This window comes from Channa argus, chromosome 10, assembly GCF_033026475.1.
Source record: "Channa argus isolate prfri chromosome 10, Channa argus male v1.0, whole genome shotgun sequence".
Classification (NCBI taxonomy): Eukaryota; Metazoa; Chordata; class Actinopteri; order Anabantiformes; family Channidae; genus Channa; species Channa argus.
The window spans coordinates 25,096,356-25,124,216 of NC_090206.1; the positions used below are offsets into that span (position 1 = coordinate 25,096,356).

The 27,861-nt window shown below is 42.1% G+C and overlaps 2 protein-coding genes across 3 annotated transcripts; both read left to right on the forward strand.

The window, feature by feature from the left end:
• Positions 1 to 80: 80 nt before the first annotated feature.
• sparc (secreted protein, acidic, cysteine-rich (osteonectin)) lies at positions 81 to 16,258 on the forward strand. 2 transcript variants are annotated; one of them, XM_067518386.1, is made up of 10 exons: positions 81 to 209; positions 8,320 to 8,385; positions 8,709 to 8,762; positions 10,770 to 10,857; positions 11,796 to 11,917; positions 12,084 to 12,204; positions 13,426 to 13,559; positions 13,938 to 14,086; positions 14,519 to 14,667; positions 15,584 to 16,258. In XM_067518386.1, the coding sequence occupies exons 2-10, from the start codon at positions 8,329 to 8,331 to the stop codon at positions 15,610 to 15,612; spliced, it is 903 nt and encodes a 300-aa protein (XP_067374487.1). In that variant the 5' UTR covers positions 81 to 209; positions 8,320 to 8,328; the 3' UTR covers positions 15,613 to 16,258. The 2 variants fall into 2 exon arrangements, with proteins under 2 accessions (XP_067374487.1, XP_067374488.1); XM_067518387.1 differs by lacking the exon at positions 8,709 to 8,762.
• Positions 16,259 to 19,148: 2,890 nt separating this feature from the next.
• Positions 19,149 to 27,861, forward strand: g3bp1 (GTPase activating protein (SH3 domain) binding protein 1). Its single transcript, XM_067518886.1, has 12 exons — positions 19,149 to 19,291; positions 22,452 to 22,568; positions 22,663 to 22,744; positions 23,008 to 23,181; positions 23,277 to 23,367; positions 23,575 to 23,668; positions 24,163 to 24,412; positions 24,659 to 24,763; positions 25,262 to 25,379; positions 25,827 to 25,952; positions 26,514 to 26,623; positions 26,747 to 27,861. Exons 2-12 carry the CDS (start codon positions 22,474 to 22,476, stop codon positions 26,993 to 26,995), a joined length of 1,494 nt encoding a protein of 497 aa, XP_067374987.1. The 5' UTR covers positions 19,149 to 19,291; positions 22,452 to 22,473; the 3' UTR covers positions 26,996 to 27,861.

Sequence of the window (27,861 nt, forward strand, 5' to 3'; positions counted from 1 at the left end):
AGTTAATATTAGAAGCCCCACCCAGGGCAGGAAGAGACAGGGTGTAATGGGAGGTTTGGTTGAAGGGGGAAGGGGTGTGGGTGGGGGGGTCCTAACTGGGACGTCCCACTGGAAATGTCTTCTGGGTGAACTGGTGAGGCAGTTAGTTTATCCCGGGCCCCGCACACAGCTGACTTCTCTCCTCGTGTCCCTGCTCTGCAAAGCCGAAGGTAAGAGCTCTTGATTATCTGCACAAGAGTTAGAAGACTTAATTTCGGGATCTTATTGGCTGCAGGCTTTGCATTAATTTACAGAGATAATTGGAGATAATGATGAAAAGAGCTCGCCGGAAAATGTCAGGTTTAAACGTGTCAACATAGCATAAAGTCTCATTTCTGAGCCTGGAAAAGTAGCTTGCTGAAGTTCCAGATTGTTTTCTGTTCAAACGGTTATAATTTGGTTTGTCAGCTGCAACACACAAAGCAAACTTCCCCCTCAGTTTTCCACTGCTCACGCTTAATTTTAAGCTCACTTTAAAATGACTGGCATCCTCTTTAAAATGCGGCTAGTGTGGGCTGAAGCCTCGGGGGACAATCTCCTCTGTCATTACGGATAAAACACCTGCAAGGAAAATCACTCCCTGCAGGTAAACAAGCTGTGATTAGGAGGATTCGTTCTCTGTGGAGGTATTGTGTGCCACATCGGCAACAGGAGGAGGAGGAGGGAGCGAGGTGGACTGTGGGCTGGGGCTTAGGGGAGGAGGGGGATGCAGACGCATACGGTGACAGTGTGTCTAATAATCTAGGTTAATTTGTTTGAATGATCCTAATAGTTGATTTTCTACCGTAGTGTGAGAGATGTTGCTACGTTTGGCTGGAGAAACATGAATTTGCAGGTTTGTTCATACAGTTCTGCGTGAAAATTCATAAAAGAAAAAAAGAGAGGAAAGCAGACGGCTGGGAGTGGATGAAATTCCAACAGAAACTGGCAGGATTTCTCCAACACACAATACCAACCCCCCCCACCTCGCCCCCGATTACTCTCATGTAAAGGAATGTGGGTTGCCATGGCAATTGGTCACCAGCTGTTTAAAATGCTCCCTGACTTAGTTCAGATGCCTTCAAGTGCTGGGGTGTCACTCATGGACAATTGGTTTTGTCACGGTTTGACCCTTTAGCTTCAATGCAGAGAAACCTGCTACATCTTACGCTGAGGAACGAGGAGGAAATGGGTGATTCAGCTTAGTGTGGTTCACAAACTTCGCTACTGAGCTTGTGTTTAAGGTTGTTTAAGAACAAAATGTCCAGCCTTCATAATTGGCCTTAGTACCTTTGGCCTCAGCGTAGCAGAGGGTGGATGCACTGACACTTTTTATATCTGCTTTAGAGATTTTTCTCTTTTCTTGAAAATTTTATTTCAGAGACCCACATATTGTCTCCACTAAGTTTTACATGTATAGAAGGAGCAGAGTAAACCATTGGAGCCCTTATTTTAATTTATTTTATTTTTATTTATATTTTTATAACCAAACTTTTTTTCCCCCTTGTTTAGCCCTGAAATAATAGGAACTTTAGTGGATCAGACTTTAGGAACCTTTGGCCCTTTGTTAGCAAAAGGTTTTGAGCTTGTTTACATACTTTCTTCCTTGAAGCTACTCAGATGCGGCTTCAAGAAACTAAATCCTTCTGCTCCGATCTTTTCCTCTGCCTTCACATTTAGTAACGTATGTCCGGTGCAAAACTGGCTTCTGCTTTTCCGTATTCATCGCACCTGCTGAGAATTTCAGTTCAGCTGAGCTGCTTTTGGACTGCCTGAAGACCCGAAGACAAAGTGTCTGCATTAGTATGACCGAGGTAGAAACATGTCTGGCTGCTTAATTGTTGAGGTGGCAGGTCTGGACCAAAGTGGGAGGAGGAGGAGGAGGCTGGGAAATATTGGGTCAGCTTGGGGAACACTAGACAAGCTCTAATCTACCAACAGGGATGAAAGGATTGTCCGGCTGTCGGGGCTCGATGTAAAGCAGAGGTAAAAGCAGAAGTTCAGTGTCAGCAAGCAAGAAGAGAAGAAGGAGGAGAGACTAAACAGGAAGGTTATGAGGGAAGGAGCCCTGAACGAGAGCAGAAGACACAGAAAGGAGATGTTGTGAAACATTACAATAACAGCAAAATAACTCAAAGACTCAGAAACCGACACAGGCCAACGTTAAAGTCAAAAAGGCGAAAAAAACCAAACCCCAGCAGATACAGCAAATCGAACTGTAAGATAATGTCGAAGGTGACAGCTGCGATTTGAAAAAGAGGGAGAGAAGCTAAAGAGCTAAAAAGTGAGTCCTGTTGACTTTAGATGCTTGTGTTTCGGATGTGCCCCCATGTTTAGTGATCAGTGCTCAGTGGTGCAGTGCTGCTGCATCTCCAGCATCATAGGTTGGACGACAAGCTTCTGTCTGCTCGGCAAACACAGGTTACGCTGCGCTCCATCGTTCCTCCAGCTGGAAGTGAAGCCACAGCTAATAGCAGATCATTTTAGAGTAAATGGTAAATGTTAAAAGATAATCAGTACTTTACTGTAAAAGAAGAGAAAGGACAAAAGCAAAGGGTGGTGGTGGTGGGGGGGGGGTGATGGGGGGCTAGAGTCAAAGAGCTCAGGTCACAAGCACCTCAGGTTACACAGATCATGACTTTTCTTCTCAGTTTCCCCTGAGCTCCCCTCCTCTTTTTGTTTGTGCTGACAGTTTCCTGACTGGTGGTCTCTCTGAAAACGACTTTGTTCAGGTGACTTGATTGGGTTTTTCCCCCAGTCGCCCCCTGACTCGTCTTCTCTACAGGGGACATTCATTTGTCTGGTGTCTAATCTAATTAAAACTCAATTTGTGCAGCAAAAACATAATGTTACTGTCATTTTCCATGTTTCACATTATTGCCCAACAATATTTCCAAGTGATATGATTGGAAATGTGTAACACAGTGAAACGCCCCCGTAACTTTCAGGTGTTTTTTAACTTTGCTGACACTCTCAACACCTGTTTGACCTTCTGCGCTCCTGTTTGATCCCCCAAAAAGCCTGCCAAAAAGAAAAAAACAGATGGTGGAAGCTGTTTAAGAACAACCTCCTTCCTCAATTAGAAATTTCCACATTCCTGAATTTACTGATTTTCGATTTTTTTGGGAGGTGGAGGGCGGGAAGAAGCTGTGCAGCAGAAAAAAACACAAGCAAGACTCTGTTAAAAAAATCTTAGATTAGATTAACAAGACAAATGGAAATATTTTTGCCTGAACAAGCACCTCTTTATTAATTTATTGAACTTTATATGTGTTCATGTGGAGTTTAGTTTTCTTTTTATCTTGACAACTTGGAATTAAATTCCTTGCTTCTGTAATTGAACATTGAAGCTGTGTTGGACACACAGATTGTACAGATTGTAATTGAACATTGTTTCCAAATTTTCCATTTTTGGTTTGCTCAAATAGTATAAAATCAACTTTTAAATTGTGCACTGTTAAATCCTTATCTATTACAGTTTTAACATTGTCCCAATTTTCTTTTCATTTTACAAAAAAATAACCTTGGATTGCGAGATCATCTCCTTCAGAGCTGCAAATCTTTTCTTTATTGATCGAAATCCACTCAGATAGATCCCGGCTCATAATCCTCAGAGCAGACAGAGCAAATCACTGTTCTGAATATTTCCCTCGTCACAGTCGTTTGCATGCCGGACGTCTGCAGTGTCCGCTGCCAAACAGTCTGCTCAATTTTAGTTTTTCCATTCCTTCAAACCTGCCTGTTACGTCGCAGAAAAGACGGAACAAGAATACATCTAAAGCTGTTGGTCGGAAAAAGCAGCAGCAGCAGGACAGAGACGGAAAAAGACTGTTGTTTTTTTTTAGCAGCAATTTCACTCCAGGTTGTTTTCCTCCATAGTGCGTTTACACTCTCTTACCTGACTAACCTCCCAAATTAAATACACTTGGGGGAGAAAAGGCCCCTTTATGAGCCTGAAGTTCAGTCCTGTTTGATTATGAGAGCAGCTTTCCAAGTAAAATAATTTGTCTTGCTCTTATGTCAGTCTGTCCTGCGTCTTCCTTCCAAACAGGAATGTGTTAAAGTGGACATACGACGGGAACATCATATCCCTCCAACTCAAATACTGACACCATGTGTTTTGGAAACGAGAGCAGACTTTCCTCTCTGTGGGATCACATTTACTCTAGCACTCGCTCTCAGTCAGACACTGCTTATGTTTTTATGTTTTTTTAAGTGAATTTCCTGTCAGCAGAACATTTTTAATAGCTTAGCTTATTTAAAAGTCGAAGGATCATTCTTTGTGCTCGGGTTATTTAGAAAACGTCATTATCTGGAGTGTTCCTGTATCTTTCACATCCAGACCTGCTTATTCTTCTTCTCAGCCCAACATCTCTGGACCTTCACAAACAGTGGTCCCACTTGTAGAATCCTGGCCCTGACTCTTCATGAAGCACTGAAATCTTTGCGGACGTGGACACGTGGACGAGAACAGTGCAACAATAACAAAGCTGTTTCCTTTATTCAGGGGTCTTCTACATGTCTTGTAGAAGAAGTAGCATTTCTTGTTCCACTACCGTCACTCATCTGTGGTACTGACACCCACATCTACTGGAGACAGATCTCAGACTTCTAAGCAAACGGTTCTACAGATAATGTTGGGGTAACAGTGTAGCATCCACTTGTAAGAAACACCGGTAAGATCGTTTAAAGTTGTGACTAGAACTCGATGTTCCACTCTTGGTATTGTTAGTCAAACTCTGCATTAAGTTGTGCAGAAGAAAACTGGCTCTAACTGGCTAAAAGACAAAGCTGAGTACTTGCCGACACAGTGCACTGATACAAGTACGAAACTGTTTTGCTTCCTGTGGGAGTTGCTGGACAGTAAAATCCACTGCAAAGCAAATCGCATGAGAACTGAAATTTTTGTTAGTTCTGCCAAAACAAACATGGCGGCGAAAAGAACAGAAAGAAAAGCAAAAAAGACAAACAAAGCACAGATTTAGGGTGAGATTGTGGCTGGAGCTGCGTGGACAACTGTAGAGTAGAGAGGAGATATGAAGGTAAAATTAATTTGGAAAACAAAGTGAGTGAAGTTCTATATAAATAACTACATGTAAATGTGAACTGCGGTTGCACTGACACGGCTCTTCAGTCACATTCTGGTGGTTTTATCTTGTGATAAAACTCACTGTCAAGAACAAATCACTACATCACATTCATGCGAACAATTTGTGAACACTTGGATGAAAAATGTACCAAAAGGAAAATGACAAATTTCTCTTTGTCAGCTTTACCGTCAAACACCATCCACCTCTGTAACATGTTGCCTTATTCAGACTCTTCATGTCCTGCTTTTTTTTTTTTTTGGGCACCCAGCAACCGAATGATCACTGTCCCTCCACTCTCAAAATGTCAGGTTGGGTTTGGCTCAAAGTGATGTTCTTAAGACCCAAAGTGTCTCCAGATCCTCCACATCTCACCTGATAATCATTAAACACTGATGGACCACTTTGTTTCGTGTGATGCATTTTATGGTTGTTTTAAACCTGCTGCCTACTTAGTTGAGCTGCAGGAATTTAAACTATGCACAGCTCTGTTTTTGCAAATCGTATTATCCCCCACTGATCTCCTGCAGCATGCAGATTACAGTTAGCATGTAAGTTACTGTCCCGCATGAGGAATTCGCTTCACAAAAGAGTCAAAGGTTTTGTGAAGCGTGAAACTCTTCTTTTTTTATCTTTGATATTTACATTATGACACAAACTTACCCCCATATACCACACAGTTCATCGTCTGATGTCAGTGAAGATTGTTTCCGTATATTTGGGAGACACAGCTGACTTGCCAGAGCGGGTAGGATAGACTAAGCAATGCTGTGCTCCATGACCAAACAAATAAGGCCTCACATGGTCCTTCAGATGAGACAAGAACTTTACATCAGAGCTTCCATTCATCAGCCAGATGGAGATAAAAGGCAAAGTCAGAGGCAGATAGGGAGCTTGTTGGGAGTCTCCTCTGACAAATATGTACTTTCATCTGATTTGATTAAAAAAAAAAAAAACAGATTGCTGAGGCATTGAAACATGTTTGTGCTTCAAAGAAAAAGTGAAATCACAACCATTCCACTGTCTTTAGACAGAAAAAGTAGATTACATTAGCATCTGTTACGAAAAACATGCTGACACGAGGCCCCAAACAACTGCACTAAAACAAAACAGTAGATCACGGACCAATTTTGCATTAAAGTCTACAGCCCTTTGCTCTTTAGCTGTAAAACAAAGTGCAAATGGGACTAGTATTATGTCACGAATTAAAGATGTCGGACAAAGATGTGTTTGCCCCTTAATTATAATTCTCCCTCAGGCCAACATGAATAACTGAACCAAATGACTTGGCAGAAAGTACTGTAATAGGTTTGAGCCTGATGTTTGTCTGCAGGCAGGAGCCTGTAGTTGAGTTATTTCACTTGATCTGACGGCGGGTCTAAAGAAAAAGTCAGGGGATCACCAAAGCCTGCAGGACACTCAGACTGGGAAACATGAATGGTCCTTAAAGTTTCCATCTCTTTGTTTCCAAGATGGCAATTTTCTTCCTTTACCGTTAAACCTTCAACATAATAACATAAGTGAAGAGGTCTGAGTACCAAAGAAAGTGTAAGTGGACCTGTACATAATGTGTTTGCCCTAATTTCTGCTCCAGGATGATAGAAAATCCATTTCCCAGAGTGAAACGTCATTTCAACAACAACCACAGACAGTTGGAACACAGCATGGCAGTAAACAGACCTGACACTGAGGCCTTTTGTTTGGGAAACTGGAAAGCGTCCATCAGTCTGCAGTGAGATTGTGTTACATGCTGTGTCCCGATGCTTTTGTTGTCTGCAGAACAGCTCCAGCTCTTCATGAGACGATTAGAGTCGTTTTTTGTTGAAACTTAATCAAGTTGAATTATCCTTCTTATGAAATAGAGATGCACAGCAGTGAAATCTACTGTTACGTAAATTCATTTGTCAGCTACTGTGGGTTTTTTGTGAAGGCGAAATAAGGAAGTGTGTTTTTTACCATGAATATCCACTTCTTTTGATTTATTAGCATCAAAGTGGAGATATACTATACGGTACTGTTACTATGGTGAGAAGTTGCAAGATGCATCATGGAGACAATAATCAGTATAAATGTTTGGTCCGAGTGAAAGATTAGATTAACAAATGGCGGCTTTACGAACCAGATCTCTTCTTTTGTGTTAAAGTCATTTTGGTGCGAGTTTTATTATCCTCCTCTCTCTTTATACAGTGACCCTGTTTATTAATATTAGCTTGCACAAATGTCCTTTTCAGTGAACCAAAGCTAAGTTTAAGTTTTATTAACGGCTCATTTTTCTTTCTGGGTGTTCCACACGGAACCCTCTGAGGTCCCTTTGCATTGCAAAGCTGCACCATCCACGTGGAAAATATTACTCAAAAAAGGGTTGAAATACGTTGAATGTTATCTTATATATGAATAACTCCAAATGTACAAAGCATCAATTTAACCTCAATTTAAAAATGATGTTGCAACTAAACTACAAATGCAATAATGTTTGTGTAAGAAATGTGATCTGATGATGTAGGACTAATAGTTTGACTCAAATTCCCTTGTTTGGTTATTTCAGTTTAAACTTTATTAGTTGTCTCTATTAAGACAAACCACAATATTTCTATAACTCTAACCAAGTACTGTGTGTCTAAGCACAAATGTAAATAAAGGTTTAATGCTGGTAAATTTGCAAAAATGTGATGTTACACTGCAGGATCAGAAATATATATGTTCAGGTTCAACATCTGTACTTGTTGTTTACATAAATTATCAACGTATCCTCATTGTGTTAATAGAAAATGTGATCTGGTTGCGATTATGTTCCCCCCAAAAAAAGCATTTGTATTGACAGTTTAGTTGTATAAAAGCTGCATTAAGACAATGTTATAGTAATAATAATGAAAATGATACAGCTCATCTTTTACCTGTTATTGTATCAAAACAAAACTGGATCACATTTTCTGTTAAAGTTAGGAAGCCAGTGTGTTAATTTGCATTTTGCTATGTCCCGTTTTTTTACGTTTTCACAGAGATCATTTCGTATTTGTGTGTGAAAACCACTTGAACCAACAAACTGCTGTTCGTCTTCAGTTTCTTTGCTGAATTCATATTTATTCTCCTGGAAGAAATTCAGAAAAGCAGACCAAATGCTTCCAGTTTAAATTAACAGTCATTTCCATTTGTGTGAATAACAAAGTCAAACTGAATAAAAAGAAACTTTGTGTCACTCCGTCTTTCTCGACAGACTTTGAAGATGAGGGTGTGGATTGTTTTCCTCCTGTGTCTGGCTGGCCATGCCATGGCTGCTCCTGTAAGTTACACTGTGTGTGTGTGTGTGTGTGTGTGTGTGTGTGTGTGGTCGCCTTTTGTCCTGATGAGTGTGTTCCTCTCTTTGTGTGGCTGTGTCGAGGACTCCTGAGGCTCCTCTTTTCTCCTTTGATGTGTCAGTGTATTACCATGTTTCCATGTGTGTCTTTGTGTATAGGTCTGTGTGCGTGAGAGATTGTCGCTGCTTCTGACGTCCTTCACTCAAGTGTTTTGTTCCTGAATGCATCAAAAATGTGTGTTCGCATGTGAAAGTTGTGGTGGTTTAACGTGTGTTTCTGTGTGTGTGTGTGTGTGTGTGTGTTTCAGGCTGAGGAGGAGCCCGTCATGGAAGAACTGGTAACAGAGGAGACAGTTGTTGAGGTCAGTCCAGATGTTTCCTCCTGTCTGATAGAACACAGTCAAATCCGCTGTTTTAGTAGCTGCTCTGCGTTTCTATTATTCCTCCTTAGCTTCACTGTCTTTTTGCGGTGAAAGTGTGAAAATGTTCATTTTTCATTTTTTGCTACTTTATTCTTCGACTCCCCATATTTCAGAGACTTTTACTTCCTTACATTTATTTGACACCTGTAATGAAAAGTACCTAATTACTATTCAGATTTATAGCACATAACACAATAAAATCATCTGATTGTATTGATCCTCAGTGTGCAAGTTACAACCTACCTGTTGGTATGTAAAGTAATTAAACATAATAATTATCAGATCAGATGTTTAAGATCGATCAGCCCAATACTTAAAGTAGTTATAATCCAATAATGTCGTATTCTTTGATGGGAAAGAGCAGTTTTCCACACTGTGATCGATCACATCGAGTGTTCCCCTGATGGACAATAACTGGTTGGTGAAGTTGACGGACTGGTTGTAAATAAATATATTAACAGGAAATTTAATCCGGTTCCGTATGAAATGGTTTCCTGTTTTTTTCGATGGGACAGGGTTGTAAGAGGAGATTTTGTCTCCCGTCCAAATGCGGTGACTTTACTGCTCTCTCTCCAGAACATTTTGTGGTTGCCCCCCTGAACTTTCTCTCAGAAACATGACTCAGATACTTTGCTCTCATCTGTGTTTGCGATTTGGCGGCGGTGGCGATGTGTTTCCTGAGCCAGGCAGCTGCTCACACAGATGATGCGACCTGGGATGGAGCCTAGAGGTTCCAACACTGCAGCTAAAGACGTGATCTTTGTGGTATTTGCTCACGTGACCACGTGGTGGTGGCTTTCAAAACACTTACAGCCGAATGACTCATGTTTAACCCTGTAGAAGAACTGATCTACCAAGAAAACTACGGAGTCTGATTGATCTCGAAGACAAGATGCCACCGTGTCAGAGGAATTCTCAACTTTTTTTGGTTTCCTTCGACCTCGAAATGAAAACAAGACATTAAAGAAATCTGAGGTCTCACAGAAATATGTTTTTTTAAATTTGGGATTGTTTGATTTGAGATTCCTGTAGTGTTAGATTGTTTGTCACGCAGACATCCAGATACTAACACAAGTCTTTGATGCATGAATAAGGAAGTAAATCGAAAGGAATTTCACAATAAAAAGGAAACGTGTTTTCCTTTACATCTTCAATCATCTAGTGAGCTCCAGATTGTAATGTCCCAGACTAAATATAAGCAAATAAACATTCCAGAACATTCCTATGTTTTGCAGCTCCTCTGGAAGTCGCTGTCATCTCTAGAAGTCACTCATTTCCTCCAAAGTCCACTTGTTATCTCTGGAGCTTTTACTTTATTCTGTCCAACAAACAGACAGAAATGCAAAAACAAAATCCCTCTAACTGCCTCCACGGTTTGGTCCTGTCATGAGAGAAACAAATCTCTTTATTGACATACAGTTGCTTTGAAACGGGACAATATCCTTCATAAAAAGTGATAAGCAAACCTGAAATGCAGAAACATTTCTGTAGCGAAACCTTCATGTGAACATTTCATCGTTTCCTGCTCTCGAGGTCCAGTGGGACCAGAGATCCCACAGCCGTTCATTTTAGTTTCCCGTTAAGCCAAGCAGCCGGCCAGGAAGCCACTCCATTTTTTCGTGGCTTAACCACATGTGGACGCAGCTGCTTGTTATTGTTGGATATTATGGTCTCACTGCTCCCAGACTCTGTTTGGCCTTCAGGGAGGAACCTACTTTAGTGGTGATGTTTAAACGTTTTCTTCAGGGAAACCAGGGATTTTTGAGTGGTTTTGGTTTAAGGAGCTGTCATGCAGAAATAGAGCTGAAGACAGTTGAAGTCATCTGGACCTAAATCAGTCCAAATGCAATGACAGTTACAGATTTGTCCACACTCACGTGTCCTTTTGCAGAAGTTAGGGTCCTGTTGAAGGTGTTTTACTGACCTCTAACCTCTCATGTTCTTCAGGAGGCTGAGGTGGGGGCCAACCCAGTGCAGGTCGAGATTGGAGAGTTTGACGAGGCCATTGAGGTTGTTGAAGACATCATTGCTGAGAGTAAGTTTTAAACCCAGCATTCAAAGGTTTTACTCAGAGGGACCTGGAGATTGTCCCCAAAAAACTGAATTACAAATGTCATTTAGTGTTTCAAGGTTTGATGAAACAAACGTATTTTCCTTCGTCTTTATCTATTTATGCACTACATGCAGATAGTTTTTCAGGATTTCATACACTCAGTTTACTTATAGTTTTGCACTTATGGGTCAGAAACCATTCAGACTAAACAACTAAACTCGCCTGCACACGGGCAGTTTAGACAAACATTCACAATAAGGTTTGAGACACTTCAAACGAGCTGGCGCTTTAATAAGTCCTTTAGTCCGTGGAGTTTTTGGTGACTCCCTGTGCCATGTGTGATGTCTTACACGCAAGCCTCCTTTCATGCACCGAATGTCAACGTATGATTTGGCTGCATCGTGCACCTCTGTGTTTAGTGGAGCTCCAGACTTGGAAATTAAACCACCATAATAACAGACTCTGTTATTTCTTGTTTCTGTGAACAGAAGCCTATAATTACATGTTCCACTCTGCTTTAAGGAGCAGCTCAGCCCAGGAACTCAGCCACATCCAGCAGCAGGAAGACTATATATATATATATATATATATATATATATATATATATATATATATAATTTCAGAAACAGATGAATTGAGTGTGTGTTAATCTAAAATTGAAAATATAAACACATTTAAAAAATCCTTTTATTGACCTAATGTCATTAGCTTTTAAATTCCCCTTTAGTTAATGAAGAACACACACCTGTATGTTCTTTAACTTGAATTTGTGCCTTTGTCCACACTTTCTGCAGTTTGCTTTAACACTGGCTGTTATTCAGTGATTTTGTCATCGTCGCTGAGTTTTCCTTTTTTCGGTCACAGTTTTTACTTTATTGTTTAACAGATTCACCCCTTCTTGGGGCTGTTCTATTTCACAGATCCTTGCCTGAACCACCACTGCAAGAAGGGCAAAGTGTGTGAGGTCGATGAGAGCAACACCCCCATGTGTGTGTGCCAGGACCCCTCCACCTGCCCCACCGCTGAGGGAGAGTTCGAGCATGTATGTTAAAAAACATTTCTTCTCACAAGTGTTGAAACAGTAAATTCCCACTTGTCTCCCGAAAAAGTAAACCGAATCGGTCCAGTTGGATTTATCCAAAACCACAGAACAGTCATTAATTATCACAAACCATTTATAAAAAAAGCTTCTCTGTCTTTTTCTGCAGGTCTGTGGCACTGACAACAAGACCTACGACACCTCTTGCCACTTCTTCGCCACCAAGTGCACCCTGGAGGGAACCAAGAAGGGCCACAAACTGCACCTCGACTACATCGGGCCCTGCAAATGTGAGCTCTCACTCTCTGCTTCCCAGTCTTCAGCCATTGCACAAACGTTGACCCCAAGACTCGTCAACCTGAGAGTCTCAAGAAAGTAGTCTAAGCTCCCAAAGCAGTTTAGGAAATTTGCTTAGTGATTAACGTTTTGGTTAAAGCCTTTGTTTGAGAGCTTGTGTTTAAAACAATACTGATGGAAAACTGAACTTGAACCTGTTGACGCTTCCTGCAGATCCACCCTCGTGGCTCATGTCACTAAGAAGGACAGATCAGAAAAATGACTCAGTTCAAGTTGCCTTACTGCTTATATTTAGTAGAATGATTAAAGATGATGAACAGCGTAATTAGGAATAATTTTAGTCATCATTTAAACTGTGTTGACTCAGTAAATGAGTTTGTTGTCTCCACCCTGGACACACCCGTCACAGGATAAGACGTGGACGTTATCTCTGGGGAAAATTGGCTTTTCAATCAAATGAGGTGGACAAATGTCCCGTCTGAGAATTGTGTGTGTGTTTTCTTTTACAGCCACAATACAACTAAACATTGTTACAACTAAGCAACTGATGTCGTGCAAAGAGCAAGTAGCAAAAGCTAAGTTGCAGCATCTATCCCTGGTTTGGCTTTTAGATAAAAACAGATAAATCAAATCTACATAAAACAAGAAAGATTAAATCAAGAATAAGCAGAAATGAATGGATATTTCTGTCTCTGTGCATTGCACACAATGTCTTCACTGACTACTATGTGCATACACAGTACAACTCCTTAATGGGCACCGTCACGTGTTGACTGCAGGCTGCAGCTCTGCAGAAGGAGAACCAGTCCAGACATGCAGGCTGCATTTCTTCCACTGTTCATACTCAAGATGACACAGTGAGTTTAGTCAGGGCTGAAGGGTTCAGATGGAGCTCAAGGTGCTGTTTAGTACACTGCAATAAAACAGGATACGGTTAAAGATGGTGTGTGTTTCTCTCTGGATGTCAGTGTGTCTGCATTTCCATGAACGGTACAAAGAAAAAAGGCCAGTGAAACAGCAACAGAAACAGTAAAACACTAAAATATAACAGTGTCAAATAGTTCTGTTGAAATATTTCCTCACAGAGAATCGGTCAGTTTCATTGACTTTTGTTGCTTTTCACCAAATATTATTTACTTTTGCTTCACATAAAGCAGAGCTGCGGGCTGAACTTTCATGCCTTTGCTCATGCTGTCAGCGTTTTCTCCCCGCAGACATCGAGCCCTGCATGGACAACGAGCTGGGCGAGTTCCCCCTGCGTATGAGGGACTGGCTGAAGAACGTTCTGGTGACTCTGTACGAGCGCGATGAGGAGAACAACCTGCTGACAGAGAAGCAGAAGCTCAGGGTGAGTAACTGATCCCAGATCTGATGGGCCAGAGCATCTGTATGAGGTCAATGAAAATATTTCCTGTTTGAAGGTTAAGTGACACAAAATGAACAGAATAAAACAGAAATGACCGAAACAAATACAGAAAATTTGAGAAAAGCTACAAAAAAATTACCTAAATAACCAAAAAATACATAGAATAATCCAATCAAAGTTTAAATGTACCTTTAAAATTTATCAGTTTAGCGCAGTGAAATCTCTCACACACACGCGCATACACACACACACACACACACACACACACCACCTATATTTAAAAAATACCATAAATAGTGAGGTTAAATAAAGTTCAGTGGCGTTTTTGGTGACATTAACCATGTCTCCTGGATCCTTCAGGTGAGGAAGATCTACGAGAATGAGAAGAGGCTGCAGGCCGGCGATCACTCTCTGGACCTGCTGGCCCACGACTTCGAGAAGAACTACAACATGTACATCTTCCCCGTGCACTGGCAGTTTGGCCAGCTCGACCAGCACCCCATCGACGGGTACGTACGCGGAGAAACAGGCTGGAAGCTGCCACAGCTCAGAGATGAAAAGATGGAGGAGCCTTCAGGTTGCGCTCCGACACGGTGCAGTTGGCACATGTCAAACTATAAATATACTTTAGAAATGTGTGTGTGTTGGACAGGTAGACTCACTGGTTCTCAGTGTGGACCATGCAGCCTCAGATCTCACACCACAGAAAACAGGTCACCAGCTGCTGTTCATTTGCGCTAAAACCTGATGATGTGGCACCAGCCCCAGCACAAAGTTCTCAGCATTTTCCTTTCATCTGGTGATCATCTCCTCATCCCCCTCCACCTCTTTCCTCTAAGAGTCAGACTGTGTCTTCCACTCGGAGGAAACAGTGAAGCAAAGCTACCGTTTAACGTAACCTGTAACCTCTTTAACACTTATCACCGTGTGTCCTCCTCCAGATACCTGACTCACACAGAGCTGGCCCCCCTGCGTGCCCCCCTCATTCCCATGGAGCACTGCACCACCCGCTTCTTCGAGCAGTGCGACTCTGACAACGACAAGTACATCGCCCTGGAGGAGTGGGCCGCCTGCTTCGGCATCAAGGAGCGTGAGTATCGAGTACTTCTTACAAGCCACTGATGTACTGTAAATACCGTGTGTGTTATTCATTGAACGTATAAAACGACCAAAAGTCCTGAGGTGAAGTCAAGTCCAACCCTGGCTCCTAAAAATCATGTACAACTACACTGAAATGTGTTTTTCTGGACATATTTTCTTTGATCATACTGACCATGTTTTGATATTTACCATAAATGACCAGTGGCAAAGACCCTTTTTCTTTCTGCCAAAACACCTCATCTTGCAGCACAACGTCCAGTTCGTCCAACGATCGTGTCTTTAAATCTTTGTATGGTTGTCTTTAGACTCTCACGGCACTTTCAGGTTAGAAAACCACAATCTTTCTCCAACGCTGGACCTAAGTGGTTTTGTTATGTAACTCTGGAGCCAAACTCCGGCTTGTGCTGTGACAGTCCTGTGCACAGTGTAACATTAGACATCTACTGTATGTGTTATACACTGATCAGGTATCACACTGTGACCACCTGTAGAATCCAAAACAGCAGCTCTGCCATGAATTCTACCTTCACAGCGTTGTAATTCCTCAGGTTTTAAGTTCAAACTGTCAAAAAGGTGATAATTCTACTCTATTATTGACGTCATAGTGGGTGGTGGAGTTGTACTGAAGTGCATTATAAGAACAGGTGGTTCTAATGTTTTGTCCACCCTACTGAAAATGAATGAGGTGGCCAAAACATTAGAACCACCTGCCAATGTATTGGATGCATTAAATTGCACAGGTGTTGTTTCATGGCAATGACTCCTAAATATTTGCATTAGAAACTGCATATTTCATCTTTTAACATCACTTCACATGCGCAAGAGAAAGTAATTTAATCCAAAAATGTTGCTGTGCCCTCATAGATCACAGCACTGATGTGTCTCTTCTGTCTTTGTGTTTGCAGAGGATGTGGACAAAGACCTCATCATCTAAGCTCGTCCGAGCAGCAGCAGTATGACAACTCGTAGTCGCTACTAACGGGACAAGGTGCTGATCCCTAAGTTAAAAAAGAAATCACAGTAACGGTGCTAATTACAAATCCTTTTTTATTTTGTTTTTTAATAAAGACTTTTTCTACCTATACCACTAGAAAAACAGTTACAGAAAAGAAACCTGCACAGTTTGTACTAATCATCATGTTGTTCACACTGCTTGTTATACAAAACACCTAAAGAAAAACTAAAGACCTCTGATGTAAATGTACATTGTTGACAATATTATATATGTGCTTTGATTTCTTCAGGGTTTAAATTGGATTGGAAAATTTGAGGAGACAAAACTGTAAAGTCAAAAATAAAGTTTCTAAATAAAAGCCCCCTCTGCTTGCTTTCTACAAAACAACTACTTATGTTTTTTTATTTTTGGTCGTTTTGTGTATTTGTATTTGAATCTTCTGACTACTGCTAGTTTTTTGATGTCCATACAGAGTCTGTGTGCCCGAACGATATATGTGATGTTTTAAAACCGTGGAAAGGATGAACTGTTTGGAAATCTCGCAGGCTGAGAGTTTTTCTCACAGTCAACAAGTTCACTGAGACCATGAGCAAACTCTTTCCTTAAATAAAAGACTATGAAAAGATGTGGAAATCTCTGCATGCATTCATATTCCCTTTAGTTTCTCCTCTGGTGAGGCATCAGCTCCGTCAGTCATCAGGTTCAGGACGACAGTTTGACCTTTGATTTGGCTTTTAAATAAAGCTTATCCTCACTTCTCTTCCTCAGGAATCACGTTTCATGCATTATGTGTCTGAATGCTGCAGTAATGCTGGTGAAACGCTGCCTTCTGACTCTTTTTCTGATCCAAAATTAGACATTTTACAATCGTCTGACACAGCTCCTCCTGTCTTTTCTCCTGTAGCACATGTTGTCTTTCCTACAGCTCCTTTCTCTAAACCATGATCATGATCCACTCTCCCTGGGAATTTAATCCGCAGCCGCTCAGCCAAATGCTTCAAGTGCAAATGTTGCACTGGTGAAATTCCGCTCAGGCCACTTTACCTCTTTTGTTATTTTCAGAATATATAGCAAAACTAAACTCTTCAATGGTTTCTCTGTTTAAGTGTGGAAGCTTTAGACCTTAGAAATCCAGCAGCGGTTGTTTTTGTGGTTATAGATGGAACAGACTTTACATTTCCACCAGAGGGGGCAGGAGTTTTATGCAGGTCAATGTTACAGCTCAGCTCAATTCAGCGGGGAGAGAAGGGAAGCAACATAAACACCTTTGTTACCCAAAACACTGGAGATGATACAACAGGCTGGAAAGGAGAAAGAGCTGAGGAGGGTGTTTATTAAAAGAAAAAGCTCCTAACAATCTGTCAGAAAAGTAGCATGTAGCAAATCAATGGGCTTTTTCTGGGTGGAGACTGTCCTCGTGTAAAAGGTTATTTGTACCAGCAGCTAAAAACAATGATGTCTATCAGCTGGAGGGAAGATAAGCTGACATGTGGTATTTAAACCAAGAAAAGTTTGATTAAACCTACAGTCCTCTGCACCATCCGCCGCTGACAGGAGGCTTCAGTAGTCTAATTTATCACCTGACTGACAGACCTGAAAAAAGAGGCCCAGCCTTTGCTTCTGTCTTATGCTGCTATTCTTCTTCCTATTTTTCGAACCAGCAGCGACATGCTGGGAAATTACTGGAGTTTCTTCAAAAATAAAAACAGATGCAAACAGATTTCAGACTGTTGGCCTCCACTGTAGTATAAGTAAAATCATTTGGGATCCTTTCTTCATTTGACCCACCACAGGAGCTTATTAGTGGGCAGCAGCTCTGCTTTTGGTGCGTTTTTGACCATAAAGTTGTCAAATTAAGGAACAAGTGGAAAGAGCTGTGATGTACTTTAAGAGGACGTCAGAGTCTAAGCCCCTGCTGAGCTTAAACAGATTAAAATAAACTTTAATCAAAAGGAAAATTAACATTTTGTGCATGTTTCCTTTGGTTATTATGTTCAACATTTGGACATAAAGAAATTATACTTGTTTCTTCCCACATTATTATTATGAACCTGAACACAACATGTGTGCTATTTAAATGAAGCTGTAAATTAAGGAGCAGCGAAACAAAAGAACAGTATGTACACAAACTCTGACTGTTTGTGGTCTGGTGGTGTGCGAAGCTGCTTGTGGTCCCCTGGGAGACGAGGGAGGGAGAGACTCAGCACCCTGTTACCATCTCCACCCGCTCATCCAGACTCCAGTGTCAAGAATGTGAAACAACAGCGGTGCTTCGTTGACAAAGCCTGAAGTCCCTCCTCTCAGCCGCAGCAGCAAAAAGAGCTTCCTCCATCGCTCTGAGTCTCACTTTGTGACTGAGAAAAAGGGGGAGAAGAGGGGGAAGTAGTATAATGTCATTTATTTTCAATAGAAGTCCTTTTACGGGAGGTTAAAGTGCTTTTGTCTTTTATCTTCTTTTTTCCTTTGATGACACACCTCAGATTCTCAGCATGGTTTAAAGCTGCTTCTTACTGCTTGCTTTGTCACAGTAACAAATCAATAGATTATGAAATTGTGAAGCGTCTTGTTATCGTCCCACAAATTTGAGTTTTTGAAGACTCTCGTACTGAGAAATGCTTCTTGTTGAGATGCACCTGTTTTAGTTGAAAGCGCTGATAGAATTCATTGAAAAACCGTGTGAACATGTAAGAAAAGTAAATCAGTGACAGAGAATAAAACAGCAAGATCACACACAAAATGAGCACATAAGAGAAAACCACATTTAAAACTAAAGCCCAACATAAAAATAATAAAAGCAAAAGTGAATACAACTCATGCCCATAATATCATGCCTCTGTTTCATATCTACCACAAAATGTGGTAATAAGATGTAGATTTTAAATATTATTTGCACACAAGAAACATATTCAGATGATACAAGGCCTGTTTCACCTTTGTCACCTTCATGTGACTCAAACACACGTATGTAGTCTGCTGACACCACTGTCAACTAAGTACAGAACCCTGTTAAAAATGTGGGGACCATTTTAAATATTTTGTGATATTATTGGGTGTCATGATTCAACGTGTCTTATTTTGTGGGGCCAACTTATGTTTGACCATGGAAATAAAAATTGCAAAAATAAATACATAGTTGCTGATTGTATCACAGACACACATATTATTCCAATAAGGAACTTTTTTTTTTTGCTCGCATAATCTGCATCATGTGATGAGTCATTTTCTCCAAACGAATCCGTTGTCACCGACTACAGTTTTGTCGTCCCCAAGCGGAGAAACGACTTCGGTGCACCGTCGTCCGCAACCTTAAGGAATCGGTGTGTACAATGTAATGAAACCAACGCACCCTTAACCGTTACTCTGATGCAATTGGTCTTCTTGCGACAGCCAGGTAGAGCTGCAGCCAATCGGAACTGGTCATACAAATTGTTGGCGCCGGCGGTACCGCCACGCAATTGGTTAAACTGTCGTGAAACCTGTGTGTGATTGGCTAGAAATGTGTAAAGGGGCGGGATTTCATGTTCGGTTGCAGAGTCGAAACCGGTAAGCGAACACTCCAGCACGTTGTGAAGCCGCTAGTGTTTGTAGCAACTGCCGCGGTGATTCAAGACACTTATTTTTAGACCAACGACTCTTTTTTTTGATCATTAACCCGCTGGTAAGTTGTTATTTTAGATGAACCGTCACTAATTGTCAATCGGAAGTTTCAATCGTTTTTTAAAAAATCGTGTTAATTTGAGTGACTGGGTCGCCCCTTTGGGCCCCGTCTACATCCCGGTGAGCAGACGATAGCGGTTAGCAACCTTCGGAAGCAGCGTAGCTTCGTCAACCTATATATTTGAGCAAAGTTACTCAATAATTTGGCAGTTGGTGTATATTAATACAGCAGTGTGTGAAGTAGTAGCGTATTACGCCATCACTATCTGGTTTCACTTGGCGGTTCCTGGACTTACCCACCGCCCAAGTGTAGCCCAGCTCTAGCTCTCATTCTGTCGTGACGCCCTCCCTTCCTGTCTTTCTTTGCCGCCTTGATTGTGTGTCCTCTGTGGTATTTTTACCCAGTGAATGAGTTTGGAAAGCAGGTATTATGTGGTGTTCGCACTGCAAATTCACACACTCGGCTAACTGGGTTCGGTGGCGATGTAAAGTGTAGCTGGTGACCGGCCGGGACACGTGTTGGGGCTGTTCTTGAAACCGAGCTACAACGTTAGCCCTCGCCTGCCCTAACGTTACCTTGGGGGCCGTGTGCGCGTCCAGTTGTCGTGGGGCCAGCCAAGGGGGCCACTTGACCCCACCTTATATGTGCAAACCGCTGGTGGAGGACTGCCTCACGGAGCCGCCATGACTGGCGCTGAGTGTGTGTGAATGGCACCATCATTGCGGGCACGGCGTGGCCTTTGTCTGCGTGCCATGCTCGCTCGCCCTCTCTCTCTCTCTCTCTCTCTCTCTTTTTTACACAAGCTGCTTTGTGATATGGCTGCTGCAGTTAAGCATGTGCGTTTCTAAGCTTCCAGACTCGCTCAATCCTCCTGAAACATTAGATCTCGCCCTGCACACTTTGTGCTCGTCGGGCACGTCGCCTCAGCCTGTTGGAGCAGTGGTGTTTGCTGGTGCGGTGGTTGCTAAGAGTGCACCCGGACAACAGATGGCTCTAGGTTTTGTGGGCAGGTGTGGCACACAGTCCATTAACCAAAGCACTTGTTCCCCGGGTTGCAGTGGACCATCCCAGCGTGTTTGCGTGTTTTAGATGCGTTACCTCACGAATCACGCAGCGAGCACCACTGTTGGTTACTTTAATCTTTGCTCTGGTTTTCTTGATTCGGTGTCCAGTGACCAACAATCGAAACTTTGTGTACTACATAGGTTTTCCCTCTTGTTGAATTATGTTTGTCTGCTTTTGCAGATCACTGCAGTCATTCCTACAGCGGGAATATTCTGTAAAGCACCAGGTCTCTAATTTAAAAAAATTCACAATTCGATTACTGTTTGCTAAAAACACTAGTGGTCGATTGTTGTGTAAATTTGAGCCTTTTTAACTTTTCAAAGAGTGTGTCTCCTCTTCAGAGATTTCATCGTTAAGCCTGGAGCCACAGATGAACTGGAAAAGCGCAACGTTTGACAAACCATCCAGAATATAGCACATTAAAAAGAACGTGTCCTTTTCTTTTTTTGTTTTACCAATTCCTGTCTTCTACCCAGGCGTAAGTTTCGGTACACGATTTGGTGGCGACGGGCCACGATTCAAGTGTGATAAGCATGTATGTGCCGTGTGCAATTATTCATGTAAGTGACTGCCTGCAACATTAGTGCCAGGTTGCATTTTCTATATAAAATGTGCAGGAAATGGTGAAGAATGTGGGTCTGTCGAAGCTTGCGTACATATTTGAAGAATATTCACGTGGTGCTGCAGTCTGTGCAGGGAGGAGGCTGCCGGGTTTAGTGCAAGAAACAACAGGTCATGTCCACATTTGTTCCTTTTTCTCAGACTTTCACAGGCTTATGAATGCAACCCACATGCATGATCCCAGCAGTTATTTAAATCACTGATATTGACCTCACACAGCAGTCGACAAAGAAGAACATCCAGATAACTTGGCACTTGTTGAGTTTTGCTTGTGCCACTGTAGTTTTAATAAGTGCCTTTGGCTCGACTGCAAGAATCATAATGAAAAGTGCAAGTGAGGGATGAGTAATGAATTTACAGTTGAGTACAATGATGGTGAGATTTAAGTTTTTTTTTTAACCCACTTCTAAAATCTGGGGTTGTTTTTCGTGCCTTTGGGTGACTGTTTGTCTGTGCACATAAACAGGCCAGTATACATTGGGCAGAATTCTCTTAGTTTTGTACATTTCATTCTTTATGCATTCAGCAGTCCAGAAAAACAAGTTTAAAAATAAGCTTGTAACGTGATGTGTGTCATCGTGAAACCGGAGGTTGTGTTTACCTAACCTAATTTACACTTCAGACCGCTCTCCGGTCAGGACAGCCAGCTGATTCATCGTCATTCTGCAAATTCTCCGAGGTGAAGGTGGTCTGAAGAAACTTTGTCCCAACTTCATTCGTGGATGTGTTTTCATTTCGCAAAGTATTTAACATAACAAAGATACAAAACTGCTTCTCAGCACCGAATGCCTCAACAGTAGCATCCGATGATCCGTTTTTAGTTTTGCACTTTGGCAATTACAGGTACTGCTGCAACAAGTTGAGTTAGTATTTGTCAGAATCCAGCGTGACCTCTAAACAGGTAGTTTCTCAAAAAATGGCAGTTATTTTTAAGTAGATGTATAAATTCACAAGGACTTGCTGTGTAAGCAACATCCTTAATCACTTTAAATTGAAACTCATTTTATAGTAGTTAATTAATATTTTACAGCCAAACTGAGAAATTGCAAAGGACTATGAAAGTGCCAAGTCACTGTTGAGCAAACATTGCTTAACTATGGTTTAGGGGGGACGTGTTTAAATGTAACACTTTGTTCCATTGACGGCGCAGAGGTTTGTAATTTGCTGAGAAGTAAATCAATCGAAGGAGGAAACAATTCTCACACTTTAAAGATGTTTGAAGACTCGGGGCGGAAAAATGTAACAATTCAGTTTGTGACTTTTTGGTAAAATCCAGTGGAATGACCAAAAATCAAATGCTCACTTTTTTTACACTACTGGAAATGAGCATAATTTGGTCTCCAAATGTAGAACAAAACCAGACATTAGGGTTGATATGCTCCAGATAAACGTCAGCCAATCAGAAAACACATCACTCGTTTTAAGTTCTCTTCAGTGGTAATTACTGGTAAAAAGTCCTGCTCCTGTCCCTCAGAGATTTCCAGTTGACCAAAGAAATGGTGATGGAGAAGCCAAGTGCCCAGCTGGTCGGGCGAGAGTTTGTCCGACAGTATTACACACTCCTGAACCAGGCTCCCGACTACCTGCACAGGTAAGACCTGTCTTTGCAGTATGTGGTAATTATCATATGAGCATATTTTTATTGAAAGTGCTCTATGGAACAAACTAACCTTTTTTCTGCACAGGTTTTATGGCAAGAACTCCTCCTACGTCCACGGCGGCCTGGATAGCAACGGCAAACCAGTAGAGGCCGTTTATGGACAATCTGTAAGTAGACTTCAGCCAGCAGATAACAGCTTTTAAAAGTTTTATTTCCATAGAGAGGCACTGCACTTCACTCCCACTTACCAACACGGCAGGAAAAACACCACAGAGCTGAAATGAACAGTTTTCACTAGAGACATTTAACATTATCTCTGCTTCTGTTTTAAGGAAGTGAGGGGAAGATGTTCTTAGAAAATACTGCAGTAAAGTAAACTTTCACTCTTTGAATGATTGTGGTTATTTAACGCCCACTTCTCTGTTTGCAGGAGATTCATAAGCAGGTGATGGCTTTAAGTTTTCGCGATTGCCACACAAAGATCAGGCACGTGGACGCCCATGCCACCCTGAACGAGGGCGTGGTGGTGCAGGTGATGGGCGAGCTGTCGAACAACATGCAGCCCATGAGGAAGTTCATGCAGACCTTTGTGTTGGCTCCTGAGGTTTGTGGTTTTCCTCAGTCGTACAGATTGATCATGTTTTTCACGCAGAATAAATATTGTGATGCCTTAAATGATTGTTTTTCTTATGCCTTCAGGGCACTGTTGCCAACAAATTCTATGTCCACAACGATGTGTTTCGTTACCAAGACGAAGTGTTTGGCGACTCTGATTCTGAGCCTCCAGAAGGTGACCTTTAACATTTACAACATACAACAGTTTCTTTACTCATTATTAAAGTTGTTGGTCATTACAGTAGCAGTTGTTGCTTGAACTGTGTAAAGTGTAAATGAGCAGCATGACAAAGTGAGTCTAAATTGGTTTTGTTGTTTTCAGTAAGAGCAGCACAAGGTTGATGTGATGTTGATTGTCCTGAATGTGTTGGTGCCTTTTCAGAGTCTGAGGATGAGGTGGAGGAGATCGAGGAGAGGGTTCCCTCCCCTGACGTCGCTCCGGAGGAGTCCACTCCCTTCTACGACTCAACAGCCTGGTATGGATTATGAACTTATGTTCCCAAAGAAATGTCTCGTAAATCGTCCACTCGTGGCCAGAGTTCTCCTTTGCCGGCGGGGATTAGATTCACAGGTCCAAACTGTTTTGCTTTGTTGTGGGTTGTTTTTTGTTTTATGGCAAAAATCCATCAAAAAAGATTTGGCTAGATGCCTCCTTTCTTGTGTTCCTGGAGGCAGTAAACCTGTTGGAACTAGATTTTCATTAATTTGAAGCTTAATGTTAAACTGATGTCAGCACTTAAACTGAATTTCACAAAGTCGGATTTATTCAATTACACAAATTTCTAATATGAAAAATATGAACAGTGAAAAAAAAACTGCAATTGCAGTGCAACTTGTCACTGAGGAAAATCTTCAAAATCAGTTTTATTTAAGTGGCACTTTCACAAACACACAGTTCTATTAACATATTGTTAAATACAGCACAAAAGGCAGATTTGTCTTCCTAATTTTCTGTACTCGTCCTCTGCAGTTCAGAGCCAGCGGGTCCTGCTGACGAGGAGGAAGTGGCAGCAGCCGCAAGTCCAGAGCCAGAGCCAGAAGTTGAGAAGGTGGAAGAGGCCGCTGTGGTGGAGCTGAAACAGGAGACGATGCTGGAGTCTCAAACAGACGGGCACGCAGCCGACGACCAGACAGAGAAAAGCCCCTCTGTCACCCCACCAACCACAGAACCTGTGTCGGCGCCAGCCGAACCCGCCCCCGCAGCTCCAGAAGAAAACAGGGTAGGTCTGCAAAGATGATGAACCTAAATGTACTGTAGGGAAACAGAAAAGAGTGAAAAATCGGCAGTGATATGAGAGCAAATGGATAGTAATGACTTTGTTTATGCAGATATCTATTCTTATTTAAAAGATGATGGTAGCATGTTGTTTGTTCATGTGGTTATTGTCATTCTAAACCACACTGGAATAAAGATGCGTTCTTTGTTCAGCAAGCCTGACTTTCTTCTTTGTTCCGTCTTCCTGCAGCCGTTCTCCTGGGCGTTAGTCACCAGTAAGAACCTCCCACCCAGTGGGGCTGTCCCAGTCTCAGGAATCCCCCCACACGTCGTCAAAGTTGCTCCCACAGCACCGGTAGGTTTGCAAACACCTGGTTGGTGTAAAACTCCAAAGTGCATTTCACATTCACTGCGAAAAGGCCAAACATGACATCAGTTTTAATTGTAACTACATTTACCTTTTTTGACCTTTGCCTTGAATAAAATGAATCGTTTGCAGTGCAGTTCCACCTAAACACTGTTGCAGAATGACGGGACAAATCTAAAAGTAGTAGCTGCCTCCAAAGCGGTGGGGTCTCATTTTTACCACACGTCTGTTATTGTGTGCAAAAACGAGAGCAGTTATGTTCAGGGCAAACTGAGTCTCTGTTTGCTGTTGTGTGGAATCTTCCAGAAAGCAAGTGGCTTTGAAAATTTGATTGGTTTTCCAGAGTGGAGATGAAAACAGCAGGACGTGTACACAGCCTGCTGGCTGCACCTGTATGATGTTAATGAGACTTGATATTTGTTTATCGGCCTCAAGTAGTAGGAGAGAGCGTGGTTTCCTCAAGTGTGCGTGTTTTGATTCTTTCAGCCCAGAGTGGAGGTGAAGTCAGAGTCCCAGACAGCAACACAGAGGCCACAGAGAGACCAGAGGCCGAGGGAACAGAGGCCAGGCGGCCCCCCACCGGCGCACAGAGGACCCAGACCAGGTATGCACAGAGAAATACACTCCATCAATGACCTCCAACCAAACTTAACCAGCAGTTGTTTTGACAGGTAAACAAGCATTAGGCTGCTAGTATCAAGTGAACGTAATCAAATCTGATGTGTTGAATTTGGCACTGAGGCCTCGTAAGTGCGAGAGACACAGTGGCTGTGTTAACTGAAGCATCAAACATTGAAGCTTGTACATTTACAGAAGTAAACTGGTTTCCATAAAAGTCCTCACAAGATTTTTCTTGACGTCAATTGAAATGAAACTGTAGGTAAATTAAAATTCCTGCAGGTTCACGTGTTCCATTTGTTGGAACTTTTGTGAAAGACTTCTTGAGTTTTAAGGCCACGCTGCTCCGAGTCTGCATGACTCATGTTATCTGTGTTGTTAAAATGAAGAGGAAATGCAACATGTATTGACCCGTTGGTTTTGTTTGTTTCAGCCCGGGAGGGTGAGCAGGGCGAGTCAGAGGGTCGCAGGGTGACCAGGTATCCCGACACTCACCAGCTCTTCGTGGGAAACGTCCCTCATGATGTGGACAAAACTGAGCTCAAGGAATTCTTTGAACGTGAGTCAGATGTGATGAGGCAGCAGAAAAACTGCTGGGGTGGGGGCTTGATAAAGTTTCAAATTTCAGTTACTTGAGAGGAAGAGCAAAAGTCAGCACGAGAAAAAAAACAATCTGTACTTTTCTTTTTTTTTTAAAACGAGTTTAATTTTGATTGGAACCTGCTATTTAATAAGTGAACATTTACAAAATGGGGACAAACATTAAAACTGTTCATTTCAAGAGAGATGTACTTGGCAGAAAAATTGACAGTCTCAGTTTTGATCAGGTGGAAAACGTCTAAATCAAATGGAGCGCGTGAAGGTTATGAACAGATATTTGGGTTCAGCTACAGTAGCAACAGAGCAGCTCATGAGTTGGGAAAAGTAGTTACAGCTCCATGTTCTGATTGGTCTGTTAAACTCACCATAGGTGTCATGATACAAAAATATTCCAACATTACACACTCATGGTTGTGTACGGCAACAGCTGTAGCTCTGAATATATAATATAACATTATGTGCATTATCTATGGTGGTAGACGATTGGATACTGATGAAGTAAATGTCTTTCCTCCTCCAGAATATGGTACAGTCCTGGAGCTGAGGATCAACAGTGGAGGAAAGCTGCCAAACTTTGGCTTTGTGGTGTTTGATGACTCTGAACCTGTACAGAAAATCCTCAGCAACAGGGTAAGACGCTACCTGCTCTCACTGTTGCGTTTGAAGTTTTTTCACAAACTTTCCCCAACGTGAACCCATTTGTAAAGGCAGTAATTCCCATTGAGCTTGATTTCTTAATTCTCGTCTCCTCAGCCCATCAAGTTCAGGGGCGACGTCCGTCTGAACGTGGAGGAGAAGAAGACCCGGTCTGCCAGAGAGGGTGACAGGAGGGACGTGAGGCCCCGCGGCCCAGGAGGGCCCGGTGGTCCCAGAGAGCGAATAGGAGGTGGTGGAGGACCCCGAGGTCCCCCCACCCGAGGAGGCATGGCACAGAAACCCAGCTTTGGCTCCGGAAGGGGTTCCGGGCCCAGCGAGGGGCGCTACTCTGCTCAGCGTCAGTGAGGCTCCAAGTCTAAGTTTAAATTCAGTTTGGATGTAATTTACTCTAGCGGTTATTGATTTAATGCAGCAGGAACCAATTGGGCAAACGTAAAACCTTAACCCTCCTTTACATCTAGAAGCAACAACTCAGAATAGCTCATTTCTTTAAGGCCACATTTTGGTTGCCGTGCCCTGATTTGATTCTTCCTCATAATTTCTCCTGAACAACAAGTATTTCAAAGGGACGTCTGGTTTGGTCGAGCTCTCACCCTCGGGTCACCTCAGCTCCTGCTGCATTCAAACAGCCCGTCTCAACATCTGTCACGAAGACGGCTGCCTCCTTTCTCCCTCCACCCTCACCTCATTCTTCTTCTTGTTTCTCTTTAAGGAACCCACAAGGTCATTGTTTTCCCCCCTTCTCTTCCTCCTGCCTCCACCAACACATGTATTATCTGGACTTTTTGTCATGTTTGTTTTTTCATGCTGAACTTGAATTTATTAAGATATGAAACACGCAAACACATGAAAAAGGGGTAAATACTACTTGAATTGGGGATGTAAAAACCCGGAGTTTAGGTTTTTTTCGCGTTCTCTCTCCCTGTTTCTTAAAGGAACGTGTACTTTACTGCTTGGGCAATCCTGTGTATTGCTGCCACCGTTGAATCTAGCGTTGGATCTGTCTTATCTTTTTATTCTATCAGGTCAAGAACTGAGCTGTAGTGGTTTTATTTGACTAATGTTGGCTTGTAATATGTGGATTCACGAACGCGTCTGAATGGAGCATGTATCAAATCCTCTCTAACGATGCACTTCATTTGTCATCATGTTGAAAATGCGCTCCCCTGCCGAAGAGAGAACTAAATTAAAAGTGATTTACTGTTTTAAAA

What these genes read in the sequence shown, in the direction of transcription:
- sparc (XM_067518386.1), top strand. Translation starts at nt 8,329, where the DNA reads ATGAGGGTGTGGATTGTTTTCCTCCTGTGTCTGGCTGGCCATGCCATG. An exon ending in CAGAGGAGACAGTTGTTGAG is followed by an intron (nt 8,763 to 10,769) that starts GTCAGTCCAGAT and finishes CATGTTCTTCAG; the next exon opens with GAGGCTGAGGTGGGGGCCAA. An exon ending in TGAAGACATCATTGCTGAGA is followed by an intron (nt 10,858 to 11,795) that starts GTAAGTTTTAAA and finishes TCTATTTCACAG; the next exon opens with ATCCTTGCCTGAACCACCAC.
- g3bp1 (XM_067518886.1), top strand. Translation starts at nt 22,474, where the DNA reads ATGGTGATGGAGAAGCCAAGTGCCCAGCTGGTCGGGCGAGAGTTTGTC. An exon ending in CCTTTGTGTTGGCTCCTGAG is followed by an intron (nt 23,182 to 23,276) that starts GTTTGTGGTTTT and finishes TTATGCCTTCAG; the next exon opens with GGCACTGTTGCCAACAAATT. An exon ending in AAGTTGCTCCCACAGCACCG is followed by an intron (nt 24,764 to 25,261) that starts GTAGGTTTGCAA and finishes TGATTCTTTCAG; the next exon opens with CCCAGAGTGGAGGTGAAGTC.